The sequence below is a fragment of the Lontra canadensis genome, unplaced genomic scaffold (genome assembly GCF_010015895.1).
Source record: "Lontra canadensis isolate GAN:19392208 unplaced genomic scaffold, GSC_riverotter_1.0 scaffold8, whole genome shotgun sequence".
NCBI classification, from domain to species: domain Eukaryota; kingdom Metazoa; phylum Chordata; class Mammalia; order Carnivora; family Mustelidae; genus Lontra; species Lontra canadensis.
Window position 1 is genome coordinate 935922 of NW_022631002.1, and position 19545 is coordinate 955466.

At 61.1% G+C, this 19545-nt stretch overlaps 3 protein-coding genes across 4 annotated transcripts in view; 2 read left to right on the forward strand and 1 right to left on the reverse strand.

Annotated features, from left to right (window-relative positions):
• The window catches only part of CBFA2T3 (CBFA2/RUNX1 partner transcriptional co-repressor 3), a 75503-nt gene extending 74572 nt beyond the window's left edge, over nt 1-931 (forward strand). For both annotated transcript variants that reach the window (XM_032853764.1, XM_032853765.1), the window contains exon 12: nt 632-931. In XM_032853764.1, coding sequence (XP_032709655.1) covers nt 632-931 — 300 coding nt within the window. The remainder of the gene's footprint in view (nt 1-631) is intronic.
• Nucleotides 932-1357: 426 nt separating this feature from the next.
• PABPN1L (PABPN1 like, cytoplasmic) lies at nt 1358-11990 on the forward strand. Its single transcript, XM_032854597.1, is given in 9 exon segments — nt 1358-1438; nt 9210-9500; nt 9820-9885; nt 10129-10296; nt 10780-10886; nt 11029-11057; nt 11060-11115; nt 11581-11722; nt 11854-11990. Coding segments are annotated over 9 exon segments (1077 nt in total).
• Nucleotides 11991-15664: 3674 nt separating this feature from the next.
• On the reverse strand, nt 15665-19538 carry TRAPPC2L (trafficking protein particle complex 2 like). The gene is made up of 5 exons (XM_032853766.1): nt 19452-19538; nt 17901-18073; nt 17056-17143; nt 16727-16806; nt 15665-15873 (listed from the first exon to the last, which is right to left on the reverse strand). The coding sequence occupies exons 1-5, from the start codon at nt 19482-19484 to the stop codon at nt 15828-15830; spliced, it is 420 nt and encodes a 139-aa protein (XP_032709657.1). The 5' UTR covers nt 19485-19538; the 3' UTR covers nt 15665-15827.
• Nucleotides 19539-19545: the final 7 nt, after the last annotated feature.

A 19545-nucleotide genomic window follows, 5' to 3' on the forward strand; every position in this document is an offset into this window, starting at 1 on the left:
TCTGGGGGCCGACTAGACACTGGGCCTTCCTCCTGGGGCAGTCATGGGCTCCCCGACCCTCGGCCTGGCTGCCGGCTCGGGTCCCTGCTGGTACCCCCGCCCACCTTTTGCTCACGTGCACGGCTGCAGTTGCTGCTCATCCCACAGAAAGGGAGCAGATGCCCAATGGCCTGAGGCAGGCCTGGCCGTGCACCCCACACTGGAGCCTGGCAGTCTTTACCCAGCCAGGGCACCATGTTCTGGGGTTGGAGCTCAGCTAACCTGGGAGGGCTTCCTGGAAGAGAGGACAGGGTGTGACTGCCTTACCTCCTGAGGACCCGCAGTCCTGTAAATGCCACGTGAACCTGACCGCAGCTGGCTGGAATTGTGTGCCCCGGTAGTGCAAGCCTGAGCCCCAGAACGACCTAGCCAGGTGGCCGTGGTCATGGCTGTGGCCGCTGAAGGCCACCCACGAGCTGTGGCGAGTCACTGGTCAGGGCCGTCCGCTTCTCGCTCTGTGATGCCGTGGCCGGACCAAGTGTGTGTGTTTGGGTGTGTGCCGCCCCCGTCGGCCGGGCCAGGCACCTGGGTAGATGGGGCCCAGCGTCCGCCCCGTAGCCACCCCCTGACCATGTCCCTCCCCCCCCCCCAGAGCTGCTGGAACTGCGGGCGCAAGGCTAGTGAGACGTGCAGTGGCTGCAACGCGGCGCGCTACTGTGGCGCCTTCTGCCAGCACCGGGACTGGGAGAAGCACCACCACGTGTGTGGCCAGAGCCTGCAGGGCCCCTCGGCCGCCGTGGCCGACCCGGGGCCCGCACCACCCGATGCCACAGCCAGCCTGGGCCCCTGCCTGCCCACAGGCGCCACCAGCCCCAGCGAGGCCAGCTCTGCGGGGCCCTCCCGCCCCGGCTCGCCTGGCCCGCCTGGGCCCCTGGACGCAGCACCCCGCTGACCCGTTCCCGCCCCCTGTCCAAGGGTCCCCAACCCGGCCGGGGCCCACGGATGCTGAGCCCTCTGGCCCCGCCCGGCCCCAGCCCCCCGGGGCCCTGGGAGCCACTGCTGCTACTGCTTCTCTCCAAAAGAAAACAGAACCAACAAAGACTGCATCAACGCAACTTCCTCAGCAACCTGGCGGTCTCAGTACGACCGCGTGTCCTCAGAGACCCCCCGCGACAGAGCGGCCCGGCCGCCGCCCACTCGCGCTCCCCCGTGTCTCTGTCTCTGTGACCCTTGTACTCTTTCTCTTGAAGATGAAATCTGTTTGGTGGCTTATATTTTCAGTGAAGAATTTTGGGGGATTTGTGGAATAGACCTACTGAGAAGTAGACAAAGGAAATGGGGGTTTTGTCCCCTTCGTGATTAAAAAGGGAAACAGAAAATGGACATGTTCCAGTGGGAGGTCGGAGCCGCCGTGGCCCAGGAGCTCTTCCCAGGGCGTGGAGCCAATGCGGTGAAGATGGTAAGAACGATTCCAATTTCCAACTCAAGAAACATTTTTCAGAGTATTTTTTTCCTTTAACGTTAAACTCTTTGGCTTTAAGTAGAAATCCAAAAAGTTTAAAAAAAAAAAAAAAAAAAGGAAAGGAACCATTCCTGTAAGCTACCTTGCCAGCTAGCTAGCCAAGGACGCCGGACACACCTCTGCTCCAAAGGAAACCCAAAAAACAAACACAAGACATCAAAATCCAAAATGGTTTTGTCACTGCCAAAGTATTTTGTCCACGGTTTTACTCTACTCTTGGATTTGTTCAGGTGTCGTCCTGTTCTCTTGCTTTGACTCCATGTCTGGAGTGTGGGGACCGCCGGGTCTAGAGGGTTTCACTCAACGAGAGGTCCCTTGGGTTTCTCTGCCGCGGTGGAGGGGGCCCTGCCCACGTGCGTGCAGGGGCCACCCCCATCTGTCCCCGCGCTCTCTGTGAATCTTTATCACGCTGCATGTTTTCCACGAGTGGGAAAGCGCTAACGTGTCCTTCCCAGGAGAGAATAACTCTGAAACGAAACTGTGACAATCTTTTGGGTTGATCCTTGACTGCTTCTGAAAGCTCGAGGAGACGGCATCTGGGCCTTGGAAACGCTGCTTCTCCGTCTCTCCTCCTCTACCTCCCCTCGCACCCCACGAGGCTGCCCGCTGCCACCCCGGCCCTGGGGTCTGCTGTCCCCACTCTCCGCTCTGCACGCTGTCGCAGAAATAGAAGGAAAGTTGCAAACGAGAATGCCCTCGCCGGCCTGCTGGAGGCTGGGTTGGCTGTAGGGAGCCCCGCGTTTCTGTGCCGCTGCGGGGCCCCCAGCTCCATCTCCTCACCCCACTCAGCTGCCCCAACCCTCTCACAGAGGACATAAGAGAGTAGGGAAGCCCTCGTGCGGGGACTCCTTAGGTGGACCTGCAGCGGCTCGCGGTCTGGCGTTTTCTCGCATCACTGGGAGGGGTTCCCAGGACCGCAGTATGGGGAGTGACCAGCTACTGAAACTGGGGCTCTTGGGGGCCCCGCCGAGAGGCAGGAAGTCCTAGTATATGCTAATGTGAATGTATATAGTTCTCGAAGAGGTCCAAATCATGATGTTCATGGTGGTGATAACAGAGAAGGGTTGTTTGCCAAATAAAAACAGAGAAACCGCTGGAGCACAGAAATCTCAGAAAATAGATTTTCAAAGAAATCAGAACTGTGGTCCTGCGGGGAGCAGTGGGTTTGTGCGATCGCTGTGATCTCTCCCAGGGCTGTAGGAGTTCATTGTTCGGTCCTGGGAGGACGGGTTCCGTCCAGGAGCCACAGCCAGGGGCCTTCCCGAGTCCTGCCTGATGGTAAACCCGAGTCTTGAAGTCGACACAGGCCTACCTTCTCCTCCGGAAATGTCCCTGGGCTCGAGCCACGGGGCCAGGAACCTGTCAAAGGTCCACTTCCGTGGGTTTCAGAAAAGAAAGGACCGGTGTGGGATTTGGGCTCTTGATGAGACTCTGGACCCGCCTGCCATGCGTCCAGGCTTCCGTCTTTCTCTCTGGCAAGTGCCGAACCTATGAAAACAGCCGTGTGGGTGGTGTACATTGGAGGCAGGTGCTTTTGGACTCGGTTCCCTAAGGTTGTGTCCAGTCTGCCCTGGGTAACCTGGGGGTCTGGGTGAGCAGGGCTGAGACCCAGATGATCCAGGTCCCCGACGTCAGGACTAGGCTGAGGCTGCTGGTCCGAGGCGAGGTGTGCCCCCTCCCCTGGGGCCCACTGGCTTGCGCTACCAGCCTGTCTCCCCGCTCCTCACAAGGCCCCCCTCAGGGTCAAGCAGGTGCACCAGGGAATGTAGTGTGTCAGCTGGCCCCGGGGGTCTGAGATGGGGCAGCCCCTCCCACCATCGCTGTTGGGAACAGGTCCCTCTCCAGCCCGCTCTGAAAGGCCGTCTTCCCAGTGTTGTTCCCCTACCCATGTCCCGTATATCAAGAAGCCAGCTCCCGGGGGACTGCAGGAGCCCGGCATGGAGAGCCTACCGACCTCAGGCCAACAGTGGAGCCCCTGCAGGCTGAGAGCACAGCAGCTGGGGCAGGGGGCCCGCAGGGAGGAAGCTGAAGCTTCCCGCCAGCCACCGGGAGCTGTCCCGGGAAGCTGTGTCTGCCAATGCCCAAAGCTCCTCCCACCCAGGGCACTGGGGCCTGGTCCAGGTTTTGGGAGCTGGTGTTCCTGTCCGCCATGTGCTCAGGCCCCATTCTGCCAAAGACCTCACAGCAGCACCAAACACAGAATCTATAGCTTTGGGGAGGGGCTGTGGCAGAGTTTCTGTCATTAGGAGATGGGCTGGAGTGTGCGCCTGCCTTTCTCATGCAAAGAGGAGGTCTGCAGAAGGGGATCTAGGCTCCTGCTCTCTGCTCAGAGACCCTCGTGCCCTGCTACCTCCTAAGCTTGTAAACCACTGGCCAGTCTCCTTCCCACCAGCCAGCGCCAGGGTTAGACACACAGGTGACCCAAAGCTTCAGTGAGACGCTGGTGCTCATGGAGCCTCCCTCCCCCTAAATCAAGCTCAAAGGGTTCATCTCCCATTCTGAGCCCCAGGCTACCACAGCAAGGCAGAGCGAGGCAGCCAGCCAGGCAACAGCCAGAGCTCCCTCGTCCCAAGCCCAGGCGCATACAGTGCGCAGACGGGGCTGGGGGGGACAACGAGAAGGAGGCTGGCACCCCTAGGCCCTCCCACCTCCCAGTGTTTGACCCCCTCAACCTTTCCCACCCACTCCTCTATCTCCTTGTTTCCCATCTTGCCGTGGACCCATTAGGACATGTCAACATCCCCAGGTGGTGTCTTGGGGGGGGTGTCCCTACAAAGATTAGTGGCTCCTACTCCACGTGTGAACAGGCTGGGCTACCCCAGACTCCACCAGAATAGAGGGTCCCCATCCCTACAGCTCATCACGGCCAAAGGGAAGCCTTGGGTGTTGCCAGGGGCAAAGAGGAAAGCTGGGAGACAGTCTTGGAGGTCCAGAAGGGTCAGGGGCAGGATGAGAGGAGGCAGATGCCCAGGCCAGACACTGCTCCATGCGCTCCACAGGGGGAGCCACTCATCAGGGCGTCTAGAGGTTCAGCAGCAGAGGGAGACGGACAGGCCAGGGGCTAGGAGGTATTGGTTTGCTTTCATCTCAATGACATGGTAGAAAGGGCTCAGGACAGGCCCAAATTTCTGCTTGCCAATTTTCTCAAACATATCTTCAAAATGACACCAAAGGCCCTTCACTGTTATCCACCTGTCCTGCCTGTTCTAGCCTACTCTAGCCAGCATGCTGGTCGTTATTCTGCCCATCCCCCCAGCCAGACTACAATTGTTTCTCAATTCTTTTATTACGTCAGCTAACCCTTCTGACCAGTCATCTATCTGGCCATCCAACCACTCACCCACCCATCCACCCATGGACTGATCCATCCGTCCACCCAACCACCTATCCACCCACCCATCCATCCACCCCCCCATCCATCCTTTTCGTCCATCCATCTGTCAATCCATCCATCCATCCAACCATCCATCCATCATCCATGCGCAAATCCATCCATCTATCATCCATCCATCCACCCACCTACCCATCCATCCATGCACTGATCCATCCATCCACCTGTCCATCCATCCATCCACATATCCATCCATCCACCCATCCATCCTTTTTGTCCATCCACCTGTCCATCCATCCATCCATCATCCATGTACCAATCCATCCATCTACCATCCATCCATCCATCCACCTGTCCATCATTCATCTACCCATCCATCTGTCCATCTACTATCCATTCATCCATTCACCTGTCCATCCACACACCCATGTCCAAAAGGGTCAAGGGCAGGACAAGGGGAGGCAGATGCCCAGGCCAGGGACTGCCCCATGTCCATCCTCCCATCTATCCATCCATCCACGCACCCAGTCACCCACCCATCCAATTTTCCACCCACCGACCCACCCACCCATCCATCCGTCCGTCCATCCATACATTCACTCATCATCCATCCGTCCGTCCGTCCATCCATCCACCCAAACACCCATCCACTCATCTGTTCACCCACCCACCCACCAACTTACGCATTCAGCCAAACACCCACCCATCGATCTGTCCATCCATTACTCTATCTCAGCTGCCACTTGATTCCACTGTCTCCCATTCAAACTTTCTCCTAATCACCTGTCTCTCCACCATCCACCCCAATACACACCAGACGCATATACATCCGTTTTCCAATCTGACACACACAACTATGCCTCAGTCCATCCATCATGTCTGCCTCTCCATCCATTGAACCCAGAGTAGCATCACCTAATCCCACAGTGTTCCAAAACTACAAGGACAATTTGGATGTTTCCATGACCTCAACTGCCCTAAAGGAATCTGCTTGTGGACTCAACTGGCCTCCCCCAGCTCCTCAACCTGCTCCAGGCATTGTGAATAGATTGGACCAATGTCCTAGCAATAGGTTTGACCAGTCTGAGACTGTCTGGCAAGTGTGGTGGCCATGCGCCAGGAGCACTCACTGGGAGATGGCCCACACACCTGCTCGGGGGCCCCGTGACCAGGGCCACCAGTCAGGGTGAGCACATTCCCTGGCAAGACCCCAAAATTGTGGGTGTCCTGTCCTTGTCTCCAAGGGTCACTGCCTGGAGGAGGTGTCCTCAGGAAAGGAGGAGGAGTGGGGAGAAAGAGACCAGTGCCCCTGGAGCTCTTCTACCTGGGTGTTCATGGCTTGCTGTGCCTCTTTCCCACTCCCGTCTTCCATCCTGGGCCGGCAGACTCTGGAAATGAGCCCTTCGGAGCTCCAGAGAGCTGCAGGGAGAGCCCCTGCCCAAGCTGAATGTGGTTGATGGCGGGGGTGTTCTCTGGGACACTGGAGGCCCAGCACTTGCTGGCCCCAGGCTCCACGCCACACGGGATATTTTCCAAAATGGGGCTGGGAGCAAGGCCCCCAGATGATGGTCCCACCGCCAGGATTGGAGGAGAAAGCAGAACATGAGGCGCGGGGCTAAGGGTACATATCTGCTCCGCCATCCACCCACTCATGGTTAAGGCCTGGGGAGCCCAGCGTCTGCACGGCACCTGTCTGGGCCCCCACAGTTCTGGAAAACTCCATTTTGCATGCTTTTTATGCCTTTTGTTTCAACTTGACTGGCTCTTGGAGTGCCACCCCAAAGACCCCTTGTGAAACAACGTCGGTACTCAAATTGGAGCCTGTTTTTAAAATATTAGGACAGAGGCCATGAACACCCTTGCTGTCCACCAGGATGAGGGGGCCCAGCCAGGCTGGCCTCCAGGGTGTCAGGTCCTAGGAACAGGCTCATGGGGATTGGATGGATTTTCCCTCTTCTTTTTTTTTTTTTTTTTAACTCCCCGGAAAGAGTTGGAGCGAGTGTTGGTTCATTTTCCTGTGACAGGTTTTCCTCAGTGTTATGGGACCCATGGCATGCCGTCCCCGTCGCGTGTCCCCTGATGTGCGTGTTTGGCCTGGGTGCTGGGTGCTGTGGGACGCCTGGATTCAGGTCACACCCATTATCTGTGTCGTGTAATAAAGCCAACGTTTGCCATCACGGGGCTATGCCTCTCCTTGGTTCCTGGTGACCGCAGGGAAGCCGCGTCTCATGGGGCCGCTCACCATCTCTGTACGGAGGGCTTTCCCGGTGCCAGGCAAGAGACAAGGCCCTGCCCTATGGGGGTGCTGGACAGATGGGTGACGTAAGTTGGGGTGTGCATGGCGATGGACACCCCGGCTCAGTTCACCCACAGCCTCCTGTGCTCTTGCCAAGCGGAGTGAACTTTCAAGATCTGGGTCCTCAAGGTGATCTGGATGACCTTAGGCCCCGGGGACACCTAGGCTTGTGGCTGTGCCCAGCACCTTCCCCAAGACCCTCCCAAGGGAGGACACTGAGGGAAGGGACACCTTGACCCCAAGGAGCCAGGGTGTCGCAGCCAGAGTGTCCTGGCTCCCAGAGCAGGTCCTAGCCAGATTCGGATGCCCAGGGCTTGGCATTCCTGGTGTGCTGGCAGCCCCTGGGAGGAAAGGCTGTTATTAATACTTGGGCCCAGGCTTGGAACATGATGTATTTTGAAAGGTGTCATTGGAAAGGCCAGCGTGGGGGCGAGTCTGTACCCCCACCAGGCGGCTGGCAGGAGCCCCAGCTGGGCCTGGTGTGTCAGCAGTCCCAGCAGAGAGCAGGCTGACGGCGTTTTTCCATTGCAGAGATCTGAGCTCAGACAGAGGCTGGCGGGGGCCCAGCCTGAATCCAGCCGGCTCTTGGCTTGGACACAGCCACCTTGGTGTTCTGCCTCCCACGTGGAAGTGGAAGGAAGGGCCCGGGCTGCAGGCCCTCCATGGGGCCTCGGACCCTCAGGAGGCAGAAGACCCGGCGGCCTCGTGTTTCAGAATGGCCGTACTTCCATCCTCACCCAGCCAGCCTTGGGCCAAGGCCCTGTCCTCAGTGCAGACACAGATGCTGTCCTTGAGGCACCGTGACCTGCCCAGGGAGACTGAGGGGGAGTCCTGGCGGAAGGAGGAGCAATCAGGGAGGCTTCCTGGAAACAGCGGCACAGAGATTGCGCCCACTGTCAGTATGCGTGGCTGTGTGAACTCTGGAATGGAGGCAGTGTGGCAGCAGGGAGCTCCTGGAGGCAGGGCAGCAGCAGCCGGGTGGGGCTGAGGCCAGAGTGGTGAGATCCCAGAGCAAGGCGACTGGGAAGAGGGCTTGGGCCCAGGAGGCAGGGCAGCAGCGACAAGCGCTCCCATGCCCTCCGCCCCCTTGGGGAGAGAGTCTGTCCTGGGTCCAGGGCCCGCAGGCCAGCATCATGTAAGACGCAGCTCCCCACAGTTCAAGTCCCCAGGGAAGAGACTCCAATGAGCCCAGCGTGGACCTACCAGCTATGGCCTGGGGTGGGGGGCTCTGGGCCAGGGTGAGCAAACATGCCCAGAGGAGTCCCCCATAAACACGAAGCAGGAGCCCCACCGAGGCCGAGTCAGGCTGAGGCCAGCCAGAGCAGTCACTCCAGCGAAGACAGATGGAGGCCAGGGCACATGGGGACACAGGCCCACAGCCACCCTCCAGGGGTGACAAGTGAGGACCAGAAGCCAGCCTGGAAGCCAAGCGGCCTTTGGGCCTCCAGTGTCCATCACAAGTCTGCACCTGACTCGACGTTTATGACCTGTAGTCAGGGAAGGACTCCGGCTCCCCCCTGCCATCAGGTCCAGAGTGAGGGCGCGAGAGGGGTGTCCTTGGGGGATCAGTAGGGGTGGCAGAAGCAGGGACGGGGCCCTCCCCTGTGCACACCATGGGCCTTTGACCTCCTGTGGCACACGCCCTGCCCTCACCCCCTGCCAGGCCTTTGCTCACGCTGGTCGCTCCGCCCACACCGTCCTCTGCCCCAGCTCTGCCTGACCAGTCCCTCTAGGGCAGCCCCTGTCTCTTCCAGGAGGCCTGTCCTCATCCCATGCGGTCCTTCCTGCTTGTGCACACTTAGGAATTCGCTTATGCCCGTGTCGTCCCACCCGTGGTCTGACCCTGAGCAGGTGTGGCGGGGAGCGTGGCAGAGTTCATGCCGGTGCAGACCCTGCCCAGCCCTGCCTCCCTGCGTCCCTCCTCTCTCTACCTCTGGTGTCCTGGGGGGTTCCTCCTGGGTGAGAAAGAAGGGGAAGGGCCCAGAAGCTGGGGCTGGCGGTCAGCCCAGCGGGAAGCCTTTGAAGCACTCTAGCGGGAGCAGCTGGCCTGGGGAGGAGCTTAAAGCCCTGGGGGAGGGCAGGTGCTGGCACAGAGCAAGCAAGGGAGGCCTCCAGCCGCCACCCACACGGCATGTTGCCGCTCCTCGGTCGCACTCTTCCCACCCCCTACCGAGGCCTGGCTGCAAAGCCTTTCCAGGGACCCTGAGGCCCAGGGCTGGGGAGCCTGGAAGCCCCCTCTGGGGTCAGGGGGTGGGGACAGGAGGGAGGAGGAGCCAGGGGAAGCAGAGGAAGACCAGGAAGATGAAAAGGGGGGCTCCCTCCTGTCTCTCCGGGGCCGGGAGGACCTGGCTGAGCGCCCCATGCCTGACCCGGTAGCGTCCGCGTGGGGCCCAGTGAAGCCTGGCCAGGGCTTCAGGTGCTTCACGGATCAGAGGCACCGCCGGCTGCAGCCCTGACCCTTTTCCAGGCCACTATTCGTGACCCAGAGAGGGTCACGGGTATGTCCACCCCTGCAAGGCCAGGGAGGATGGCAGGGCCCCAGTCCACACAGCCTTCCTGGTCCCCCCAGCATGTCCCCTTGGAGCCAGTGACCCTGAGGACAGACAGGGTCAGGCCTGTTCCCCCTGCCCTCCCTCAAGAGGAGCCTAGGGGCCGTCATGCCTCGGGCTCAACCTGGGGTCGTGCGGGCAGGAGCTAGAGGCCGTCAAACTGAAGCTGTGGGCCATGGAGCAGACCCAAGGGCCGGAGACGCCCGGGGCAAGGGGGCCGCAGTGGTCCTGCAGCTGCTGAGCCCCGAGGCAGGTAAGAGCCAGCGGGCCCGGCTGCCACCTTCCCTGGTGGGTCGGCCACGAGTCCTTGGGCACGTGGCTCTGAACCCCCTGCCCCATCGGTGCATCTGGGTGGGCTGCAGCTGCTGGAGGCTCAGTGCCAGCCCATGGGGCGGGGCCGGGGTGCTGTTAGCCTTCAGAACAGTCCCTGGGGGTAAGCCTCTTCCCCAAGGAGCGAGAAGTAAGCCATGAACGTGAGGTGCCTGCCCTTAGCACCTGCCTGGAGCCGCCTGCCTGCAGTGAGACCCCTATCCTGAGGCCCCTCTCTGTAGGTTGCCTGTGCCCCGGGACCCCCATGGAGAAGGTGGAGTTGGACCACAGATCTGTCTATGCAAGCAATGTGAGTCCAGGAGGGGGCAAGATGGGGCCCCTGCAGTGGGTGCCCAGGGTCAGCCACCTCCTCCTGGCCTTGAGGATTAAAGAAAGAGGCACAGGCCCAGGAGGGGAGAAGCCAGAGGACAGGACCTGACTGGGGGGTGGGCTGCCCAGGAGAGAACGTGGGGCCTGTGTCCTCAGGCATTCTGGTGTCCCGACAGAAACCATTCCACGGGAAGTCTCCAGCTGGCCAATCACTGTGGCCACAAACCCCACTTTAAAAAGGCCTACGTTGTCTGCGCAGGCCAGATGAACTTAGGGGGTCGTCTCCCACATGGAGGGCACATGTCTCTGTCTCCAGTCCACCCGCAGCAGGGGTGGGGGACCGAGACTGTGGCAGCTACTTCCACCTCTTTACAAAGAAAACTTGAGGTGGGAGCCCCTGGGGGGGAGGGAGGCAAAGCTTCTGCTGAGGCCCCTCCACACCGGGGGCCCATACCTGTGGCAGGTGGACTATGGGGGCACAGCAGAGGAGCTGGTAGCCTACTTCAGCCCCCGCGAGGAGGTCCACGGGATCACCATCCTGTGCACCAAGTTCTCCGGACACCCCAAGGGGTCAGTGCCAGCCAGGTAGTGGGGAGTGGGGGGTGGGAGGCTCAGGGAGGAGACCTGGGGGGGGGGGGGGGGAGCGCCCTGGGGTACTACAGAGCCGGGACATCCCAGGGTGGCTCTCACTCGCTCTGTCCATCCGCCCCAGCTATGCACACATAGAGTTGGCCACCAAGAGCTAGCCCAGGCCGCCGTGGGGCTGGATGAGACCATCGTCCCCGGCCGAGTCATCAAGGTGTGTTCCCTAAACCACACGAGCCTGTGAATCCCTGAGGAGGCAGGAAACTCGGGCTCAGGGAGGCCACGACCCTTCTCCAAGTCCCCAGTGTCTGTGCTCAGGGCCCAGCGGGTCTCCACTGGATGAGGCACGGGGTGGGAGGGTGGGGCTCCCTTCCCCAGCTGGACCCCTGGGGGATGCCAGGCCCACATCACCCGCCCCTGTCTGCGGCTGGACAGTTCAGGTGTGAGTGGGAATTCTGAAAAGGTTGGAAACAGGTTAGGGTTTGACGCCCCAGAGCTCCATGCTCAGGAGCTGCGGGTCGTAATTACCGATGCAATAACCGCAGCGCACCTGCCTGGGAGCCTCCAGCAGAGAAACCCAAGAAGGCTTCCTGGAGGCAGCTTTAGTCCTGGGCTCCGCCGCGCTGCGGAGGAGGAGAGGAGAACAGGTGTCTCCGAGGTAGTCCGCCTTCGGCGCCAGGTGCTGCCCAAAAGGACCAGTTTGCCGGGGATCCGCTCCACGGACCGCGGGGGCTTCCGAGGACAGCCGGGCGCGGGAGGTGGGCTCTTCCCGCGCAGCGGCGTCCGGGCGGAACCCGCTTCAGATCGCGAAGGCGGAACCGGTGGGCGGGGCCCAAGGGCGGGACCCGGGATGGGGCGGGGCCTGTGCGGACTCGGTTGGGGGGCGGGCCTGCGTGGGGCCAGGCGGCGGGGCGGGCCCCCGCCCCCGCCCGCGCCCCGTTTCTCCGCGCAGGGGCGGTGGAAGCTCCCTCCGTGGTGTCCGGGGTGCGGAAGGGCGGGTGCGGTTTTGAGTGCAGCCGCGGTGGGTCGGGGGTCCACAGCTGCGCTCCCTGCGGGACTCACTCCGCGGCGCCCCAGCCCGAGCCATAGGTCGTGCGTGGAGCCGGGCACCGTGGGGCGGGGGTGGGGCCGGGGCTGGAGGTGGAGGTCGGGCCGGGGGCGGAGGAGGTGGTTCCTGCGCCAATCCCGGCTGCGGAAGGCACTGGGTAACGCTTCGGACAGGTTGCGCTGAGTCGGCCTGGAGCTCTCCAAGTCTTTTTTTTTTTTTTTAAGATTTTATCTATTTTATTTATTTGACAGAGAGAGAGATCACAAGCAGACAGAGAGGCAGAGAGAAAGGGGGAAGCAGGCTCCCTGCTGAGCCCAGAGCCCGATGTAGGGCTCGATCCCAGGATCCTGAGACCACGACCTGAGCTGAAGGCAGAGGCTTAACCCACTGAGCCACCCAGCCGCCCCTCTCCAAGTCTTTTTAAGGAAAAGTAGAAACGTGTCTTAACCGTTAGCATGAGATTACATCTGAATAGTTTTTAAGTTTTTTAAAAGCACATGACAACAGGCCTCCCCTTTATTTGCCTCTTCATCGGGTGCAGGCCTGACAGTGAAAGGCCAGTGATGGGTCCCAGACTGGGCCCTACCCCACTTCTCAGCCAGTAGCCAGCCCCCTGCTCCATGGGGAGCCGCAGCTAACTGCGTGTCCAGCCCAGGCCTGGTGGCCTGCGTGGTCGGTGCTGCCCCCCACGGTGAGTGACAGTGAGGCCCTGTGGGAGGGCACGCACCTTGAGCGCCTGGCCCCAGCCTGGCCCTGGTCAGAAGTTCAGAGAGCAGAAGCAAGGTCCCCATGCTGGGCACTTCGACTGCCCGGGCTCTGAGGCAGACACAACCCACTTCCCCCTGAAGGGGCAGTACGTGCTCCTTCCCAGTGCAGGGCTGGGCAAGGAAACTCCCTTTGCTCTGAAGCTAGGTAACTGCCAACCATCCCTCACTGGGCTCTTCTAAAGCCACTCGCCTAGTTGCCCTACCTATCCATTCCTGACCCCGGGGACAGAGCTGCCCCAGGCTGCCATCCACCGGGGGTCCACAGGTGGGGTAAGGGGGACAGGCCACCCCTTGGCTCTCCACCCACATTTGTCTCTGGCATCCTCTCTCAGACCAGCTTCATAACCCCCATGATCTGGGGTCAAGTCTGCCCTTGAGTGGGGTGAATGATGCCCCTGGGAGAAAAGTTCCATATCCTAATTTCCAGAACCTGCGAATGGGACCTTATTTGGGAGGAGGTCAGGATCATGCTGGGTCATCTGGGTGGGCCCTAAATCCAATGAGACACATGCCCCCAGAGGCTGCGGCGACCGGCCGGGGGTTGTAGGGCTGCGTCTGAACCGAGGAACCCGGGTGGCTGTCCAAAGCTGCAGAGGCATGAACCACATACCCCCTCAGATCCTCCTGGAGGAGTTGGCCCTGCTGACCCCTGGATTCCTGACTTTGGCCTCCGGAACCTGGGGGTACCGCTCGCTTGCTCACGCACACGTGTGCACCCATGAGAAGGCAGGAAGGCGGGGCTGTCAGGGCAGAGCCCGGGATGGCCCTGGGCTGCGTGCTGTCAGGGGGGTGCAGAGGAGGCACACGTGCGGGACACGGTCCCCTAGGCTGGAGTTTGTGTGGCACCAAGCAGGCGACACCGGTTCCTGCCCGCTCAGCACCCGGGACTGCTTCCCCTCCTTGGCGAGGGGGGATTTGCTTCCGTCTCGAGGCACTCACCGTGCATGCTGGCTTTTCTGCAAGGTCCTGTGGGCAGTCTCCCCACCCCCATCGGGTTCCTTTTCAGAGTGTTTCCTGACCCCTTCTGTGTGGCCGCTCTGCGGAGTGACCTAGGAGTTCCTCCTCTCCCGTGGATTTCAGGCCAAAGCAGACCAAGATGGAGAGGGGATGAAGAACGCTCCTGAGCTGGTGGCCGCACGGGTGGTGAGGGCTCCAAGAGGTGAGAGCTGCTGACGGGACTCACGTGGCTGTGCCTGGAGAAGGCCGAGACACAAAGGCTTCCTGTCTGGTCCGGGGCAGAGGGAAGGACAGGGAGCCATCTCCCAAGCAACCGCAGCGCAGCGGCCCAGCTCCAGGCTGGGGGGACGGGCAGGCGGTGGCCCCTAAGGAGGCTGGCCTCAAGGCAGAGTGCTTGAAGGTGACAGGAAGCCAGCACAGGATGGTTCCACTGGCGGCGTGCGGGCCAGCTCGTTATCTCTGAGCCCTGCTTTTCTCAGGCTTAAAATGGGGATGCCACGTAACCACGTGTCAGAAAGCGCCTGACTGCAGAGCACAATTAAGGGCTGGTCTGGCTGCACCTACAGAAAGACCGGAATAGCGGTGCCTTCCATAAGACAGCGGTTTACTTTATTTTCCTCTACAGAATGCTGACTGTAAGAAGTCCAGGCCCCGGTCAGCAAAACCCACATTCCCTCTGGCTTTCTGCTCCCCATCTGGAGGAGAGAAAGCTCTTCCTCATGCGTTCGAGAGGGCTGCCCTAGCGTCCGCCATCACATCCAAGACGCAGAAGGAAAACGACGAAGGCCGGGGACTCCACCTGCTGGCTGAGGCCCCTTTCCAAGTATCTCCCAGTACCATCCACTCACGTGCCCAATGACCCCCCGTGGGGGTACGGAGAGGAGGAAATATCTTCCCATAGTCAACTGTAGCCAACAAGGCTGGGGCTCTCTCAGCAGGGAAGCCAGCCAGCGACGTGCAGGCTGCCCGCGGCCACTACTCAGGCGGGAGCAAATACTAGGAAGTGCGGCCGAGAGTGCAGGGCTGGCATGAGAAGCAGCACCCACTGGGTGGTGCTTCTCAGCCCTCCGCTAGGCCTCCCGGTCCACCTGGGGTGGGAGGTGGGGTCCGGGGACTTGGGTTTAATACCCGCTGCCGACTGAGTTCTCCCTCTGCTTCTGAACTGCGAGCACGAGTCCCGTGTTCCGCAGACGGGAAGAGAAGGCGATGCGAAGGTATCTGGCTTCCATCCGGACTCGGACAGCCTTCCCCATTGCCCAGGGGGCCCCGAGCTGCCTCCCTCCTGTCAGAGGCCTTCTCTGGCGCACTGAGGAGGGGAGGGAGGAACTCGCAGCTGTCTTGGGGCCCGTGACTCAAAGCCAGTGTGCTCAACAAGTGACTAAGGGGACTAGAGCCCGGGCCAACCGGGAAGGCACAGTCACGTGCACTTGGCCAGGCAGGCCTCTGGGGAAGCAGAGTGCAGGAATCCAGTAACCTTCGGCTCCGTCCCCAACGGACCCCTCCCCCCCAGCTCGGGGGCCTGCCAGGGAAGCAAGTGAGCGGGGACTCCTCTAACCCAGCCAGGCCCCAACCGAGAAAGAGGCCTCTGGGACTTACCTGCTCTGCCCTCAGAAAGCCAGTGGCACCTGACAACCCAAGTCAAAGCTCCTGGGCTCTGTGAGGGGGGCCTCCCGAGGCCCGGTGCAAACCCAGATCCATGCAGGCCCCTCCGTGCAGGGGGAGGTGTGTGGGCTGCAGCGGGGGTCTAGACCTGGCTCTGGCCATGGAGGCCTGCCACACCTCCCCGCCAGGTCAGCCTCCGGAGCACAGGCCCACCCCAAGTCTCCCTGCACCTCTGTCAGCTGCCCCTGCAGCGGCAGCAACTTTAGGGCCGAGGCGCCGTGGGCTCTCCCACCACCCTCCCTGCCCCTCCCCGAGCTGTGCGGTGTCCTCAAGTGTCCCGTGCTACCCCCTCCAGCTAAATCCTCCGCTGACACAAGGAAAACACCAAATCCGATCCCAGAGGACATTTAGTCTGCACGCAGCGCGCCTGAGACCGTGCCCCCAGCAGCACGTCTGTGAGGCTCAGAAACAGGCAAGCGATCACGGATGTCCGCACGATGATACAGTCATGTCCCCAGGGCCTCTACCCTACGACACCGGCGGGGCTGTCACTCAGCACACCTGGACCATCATGGACGTCACCATGCTATCGAAGGCCCTGTGGAGAGAAATGGCCATCAGAGCAGCCCCACCGGGGACCTGGGACCAGGACAGTCCCTCTGCAGTCACGTACTTCTCGGCTACGAGGCCAGCGTCCCGCCACGCCGGCAGGGGGAGGCTAGGTCTGTGCCATTCCCGAAGTCCCGCTGCGGCTGGATCTCTGGGGAGGGGTGGAGGGGCGGCGGCTGCCAGGCAGCCTGGGAGATGCAGGATTCTCCGTACCAGCACCTGCTTCTCTCACCCAGGGCCCAGGATGAACTGAGACACAGAGGCCTGGCTGAGGGAAGGCACCACGGGCAGGGGTGACCCCGTGCTGGGCCACGCAGGATCCTCTCACCTGCTGGCTCGGAGGAGCCCCTTGGGAACCACGTGTAGGAATGTAGGGAATTCCCAGGAGCAGATACGGAACATGTGCACGAACGCTTCCTTGTAAGATCTCTGTGGAGTCCCCCGTCATGTCTGTGTCTCTCGGAGGACCACGTGCAAGGCCCCTATGATCCGGTTCCCTAACCCCCCAAGTGCAGACCGAAGACAAAATTGGGCAGGAGCAGGAGGGCATTTTCTCACAAAGGTCCGGTAACACGCCTGGGCCCCTACTGGGTTCCGTGGAGGCCCTGGGACTGACTGGGCACACCTGGGAAACCGAGAGGGCAAGGTGTGTGCCCTGCACCCAGTCCTCGTCTGTTTTATATGTCGGACGCCCACGTAAGCGTTTACTGGGAAAACTGGGTTCTGCTGCGTCAGCGTCACTGCTTAGCGGCACGACGCCCAGCACTGACACAGACCTTCCCTCCCGCACGCTGGGAACCGCGGCTCTCCGCAAGGGAGGGGCTGCAGCGCAGTCGGCTCACCGGGACTGAATGCGGTCCCCGGGGTTGTAGAAGGGGTTGCACATCACGTCCGTGTATGAACTGTGCAGCTTCCGGAACATCTGCGACAAGAGCCAATGGCATCGGTTCACGGTACACACGGCTGCCGCCAACGTTCTGACTTCTCAGCATTTGAAAACAAAGTGGAAAAGAGAAAGCGCGCCAGCCCAGGCACTGCCCGCAGACCCCCCCACTTACACTGCAGGTCTCGTCTCACAGACCCCCCCCACTTACACTGTGGATCTCATTGTCCTGCGGACCCCCCACACTTACACCGCAGGTCTCATCCCGCAGACCCCCCCCACACTCACACTGCGGATCTCGTTGTCCCGCAGCGCCGTGTTGGAGGAATCCACCACCATGACGAACTTCACCTTGGAGTTGGTCACGTAGCCGTACCTGCAGAGCTGGTTAGGGAACATGCGTTTCTCACAGGGACTCTGCGACAGCACAAGACACGGCATCACCACGGAGAGTGTATGAGCCAAGGGCCATCTGTGCACAGCCCTTGGCTCCAAGGCCGCTTTGGAAAAACAGGACACCATACAAGGACCCCGGGCTGGACCTGTCCCACAATACTAGGAGGACCCCACGGGACCCCGCCTAAGGCACCCACGCCACAAAAGCCCACTTTATCCGGTAGAACAGCAGCTCTCGGGGAGATGTCCCGGAGGGCAAGCGACAATACTACTCATGGAGCGGTCTTTGCACTCCATGGGTTTCATGCCATTTATCCCCAGGGACTGGTCAAGTTGTGATGGCGGCCTGTGGGGCTGGGCCTGGGGACGGAACTGTCCCTCCTCAGAAGCGGTGGCCCAGAGGACAGAGCCTAGAAAGCCATCTTCACGGGAATGAAAGCGGAGAGCCCCCAGTTCCTCAGCCGGTGTGCAGATTGCCACACTATTCCAAGGAATTCATGCCCAGCTTTTCCCACATTATCCTCCCAAATAAAGTAAAAAATGGCGTAAAGTCTTCATTGGTCTCAAGAGACCCTAATTCCCTGTTGGCTAAAGCTCTTTCTTTCTAAGCGATACTGCATCTTTCAAGGTCACCTGATCCTAAGTGCCCTTCAAAACGAGAGGCGGGATCTCCAAACGTGAAACCCTGCTGAGGGAGACCACCTGCCCGCAGGCGCCCCACCAGGTATGAAGGATACACCTTGTGGTCCTCCGTAGGGTACAGCAGGCCCAGGTAGAGCTCCCTCTGGTCCACCAAGGCCTTCCCCATGGCAGAGATCTTCTCGTCCACCACATCTAGGGACGTGTGTACCATGTAGTGGAATTTCAGCTCATTCTCAGTGGGGCTGCTGCGGATGTAAAGAGGGTAATTCTGCAAGAAAGGATGCCAGAACTGAGGCGCCGAGAAACCACCCTGGGTCACAGGCCTCAAGGATGAGGCCTCAGCACACTCAGGACGGAGGACTGGCCAGGAGCCAGTTAGCCACAGGGGGACACACTCTCATTCTCTAAAACCTATTGCTTACTCCTCCAAGCTGCTACAGGGGGTGTCTCTGGGGAATTCAGTCTACCCTGCAGGTTTACCTCTTGCCTGCACGGGGCATCACTGGCGGGCAGAAACAGTGGGTTTGAGCACAGTGTGACAGCAACCCTGCTGCTGGAAAAGTCACTCAGCTTCTGCGCAGGGCCCAGTCCTAGCATGTGCTCTCCTCCCAGCCGGTAAATACTAGCTGTTCCCCTATCCGTGCCTACTGCAATGCCTTCACCTCAGCAGAGGCACTGCTCTGCCCTCACTAAACCTCGTCCAGGCTCAGCTCAAACCTCCCTTCATCTCTGCATGACCAGTTCTTTCCACCCTAACGCCAGGGGTCGGTAGGGTCTTCCCAGGTCTCCCATATGCCACAGTTCACTGATTCTGTCCCGTACCTGGTGCTACACAGATACCATAAACATGATGCTGTTCCTGGGCCAATGGCCAGTCCACAAACCCACCAAATAAATAACATGTCATGTGCTAATAGGGCAGAAGACGGCCCTCGAAGAACTTCTGTAAGGACCGCCTCATGAGCCTGGTCTTAGAGAAGACACAGGACACCAACGCTGTGTGCTGCAGGAAACCGTGTGCATGGCCACCCAGCTCAGTCTTAGGGTTCGAGGAAACGACACCCACGGCGGCCAGCTACGAAGCGGCAGTGGGTTTCCGAGCGCACAGGCCCAGAGAAAGCAGAGCCTGTGGCAGGAGCTGCCGGTAATCCCACGGGCCGAGAGGCTGGTTAGGGGAGAAGGGGATGGGGCGACTGAGTTATCCCGACGCTGCCCTAAGGCCATGGGGAGCCACTGGGGAGAGCCGGGGCCGGGCCACGCTGCGGCTTCAGAACGGCACCGTGGCCGCTGCGCGGAGAGGAGGCCGTTCGCCGCGGGGCGGGCGATGCTGTGGCCGGACGGGAGCGCGCGGCGCAGCACGACGTGCACGAGCGGACAGCCAGGCTGGGGAGCGGGACCCAGTGGGGCCCGCGGACGGACGGCGGCGGCGCAAGCGGGGTCCGGGGCGCGGTGCTCGCCCGGGGCTGACACTCCAGCCGCGGCAGACGCCGCCTGGGCGGAGCCCACCCCCCCGCACCGTCCCCCCCCCCCGGCTCGGCGGAGTCCTCGGGGCAGGGGGGAGGCGGGGGCTAGAGCCGGGGTCCCCGGCCCGCCCTCAGCCCCTCGGCGGCCGCCCCCAGCCCCTCGGCGGCCGCCCGCGTAGGCACCTCCTTAGCGATGACCGCCACGCACACCGCCATCTTGGAAGCCCGGCAGCCGCGTCACGTGACCCCGCCGCGAGTCACGCGGCCGCCTCTGCCC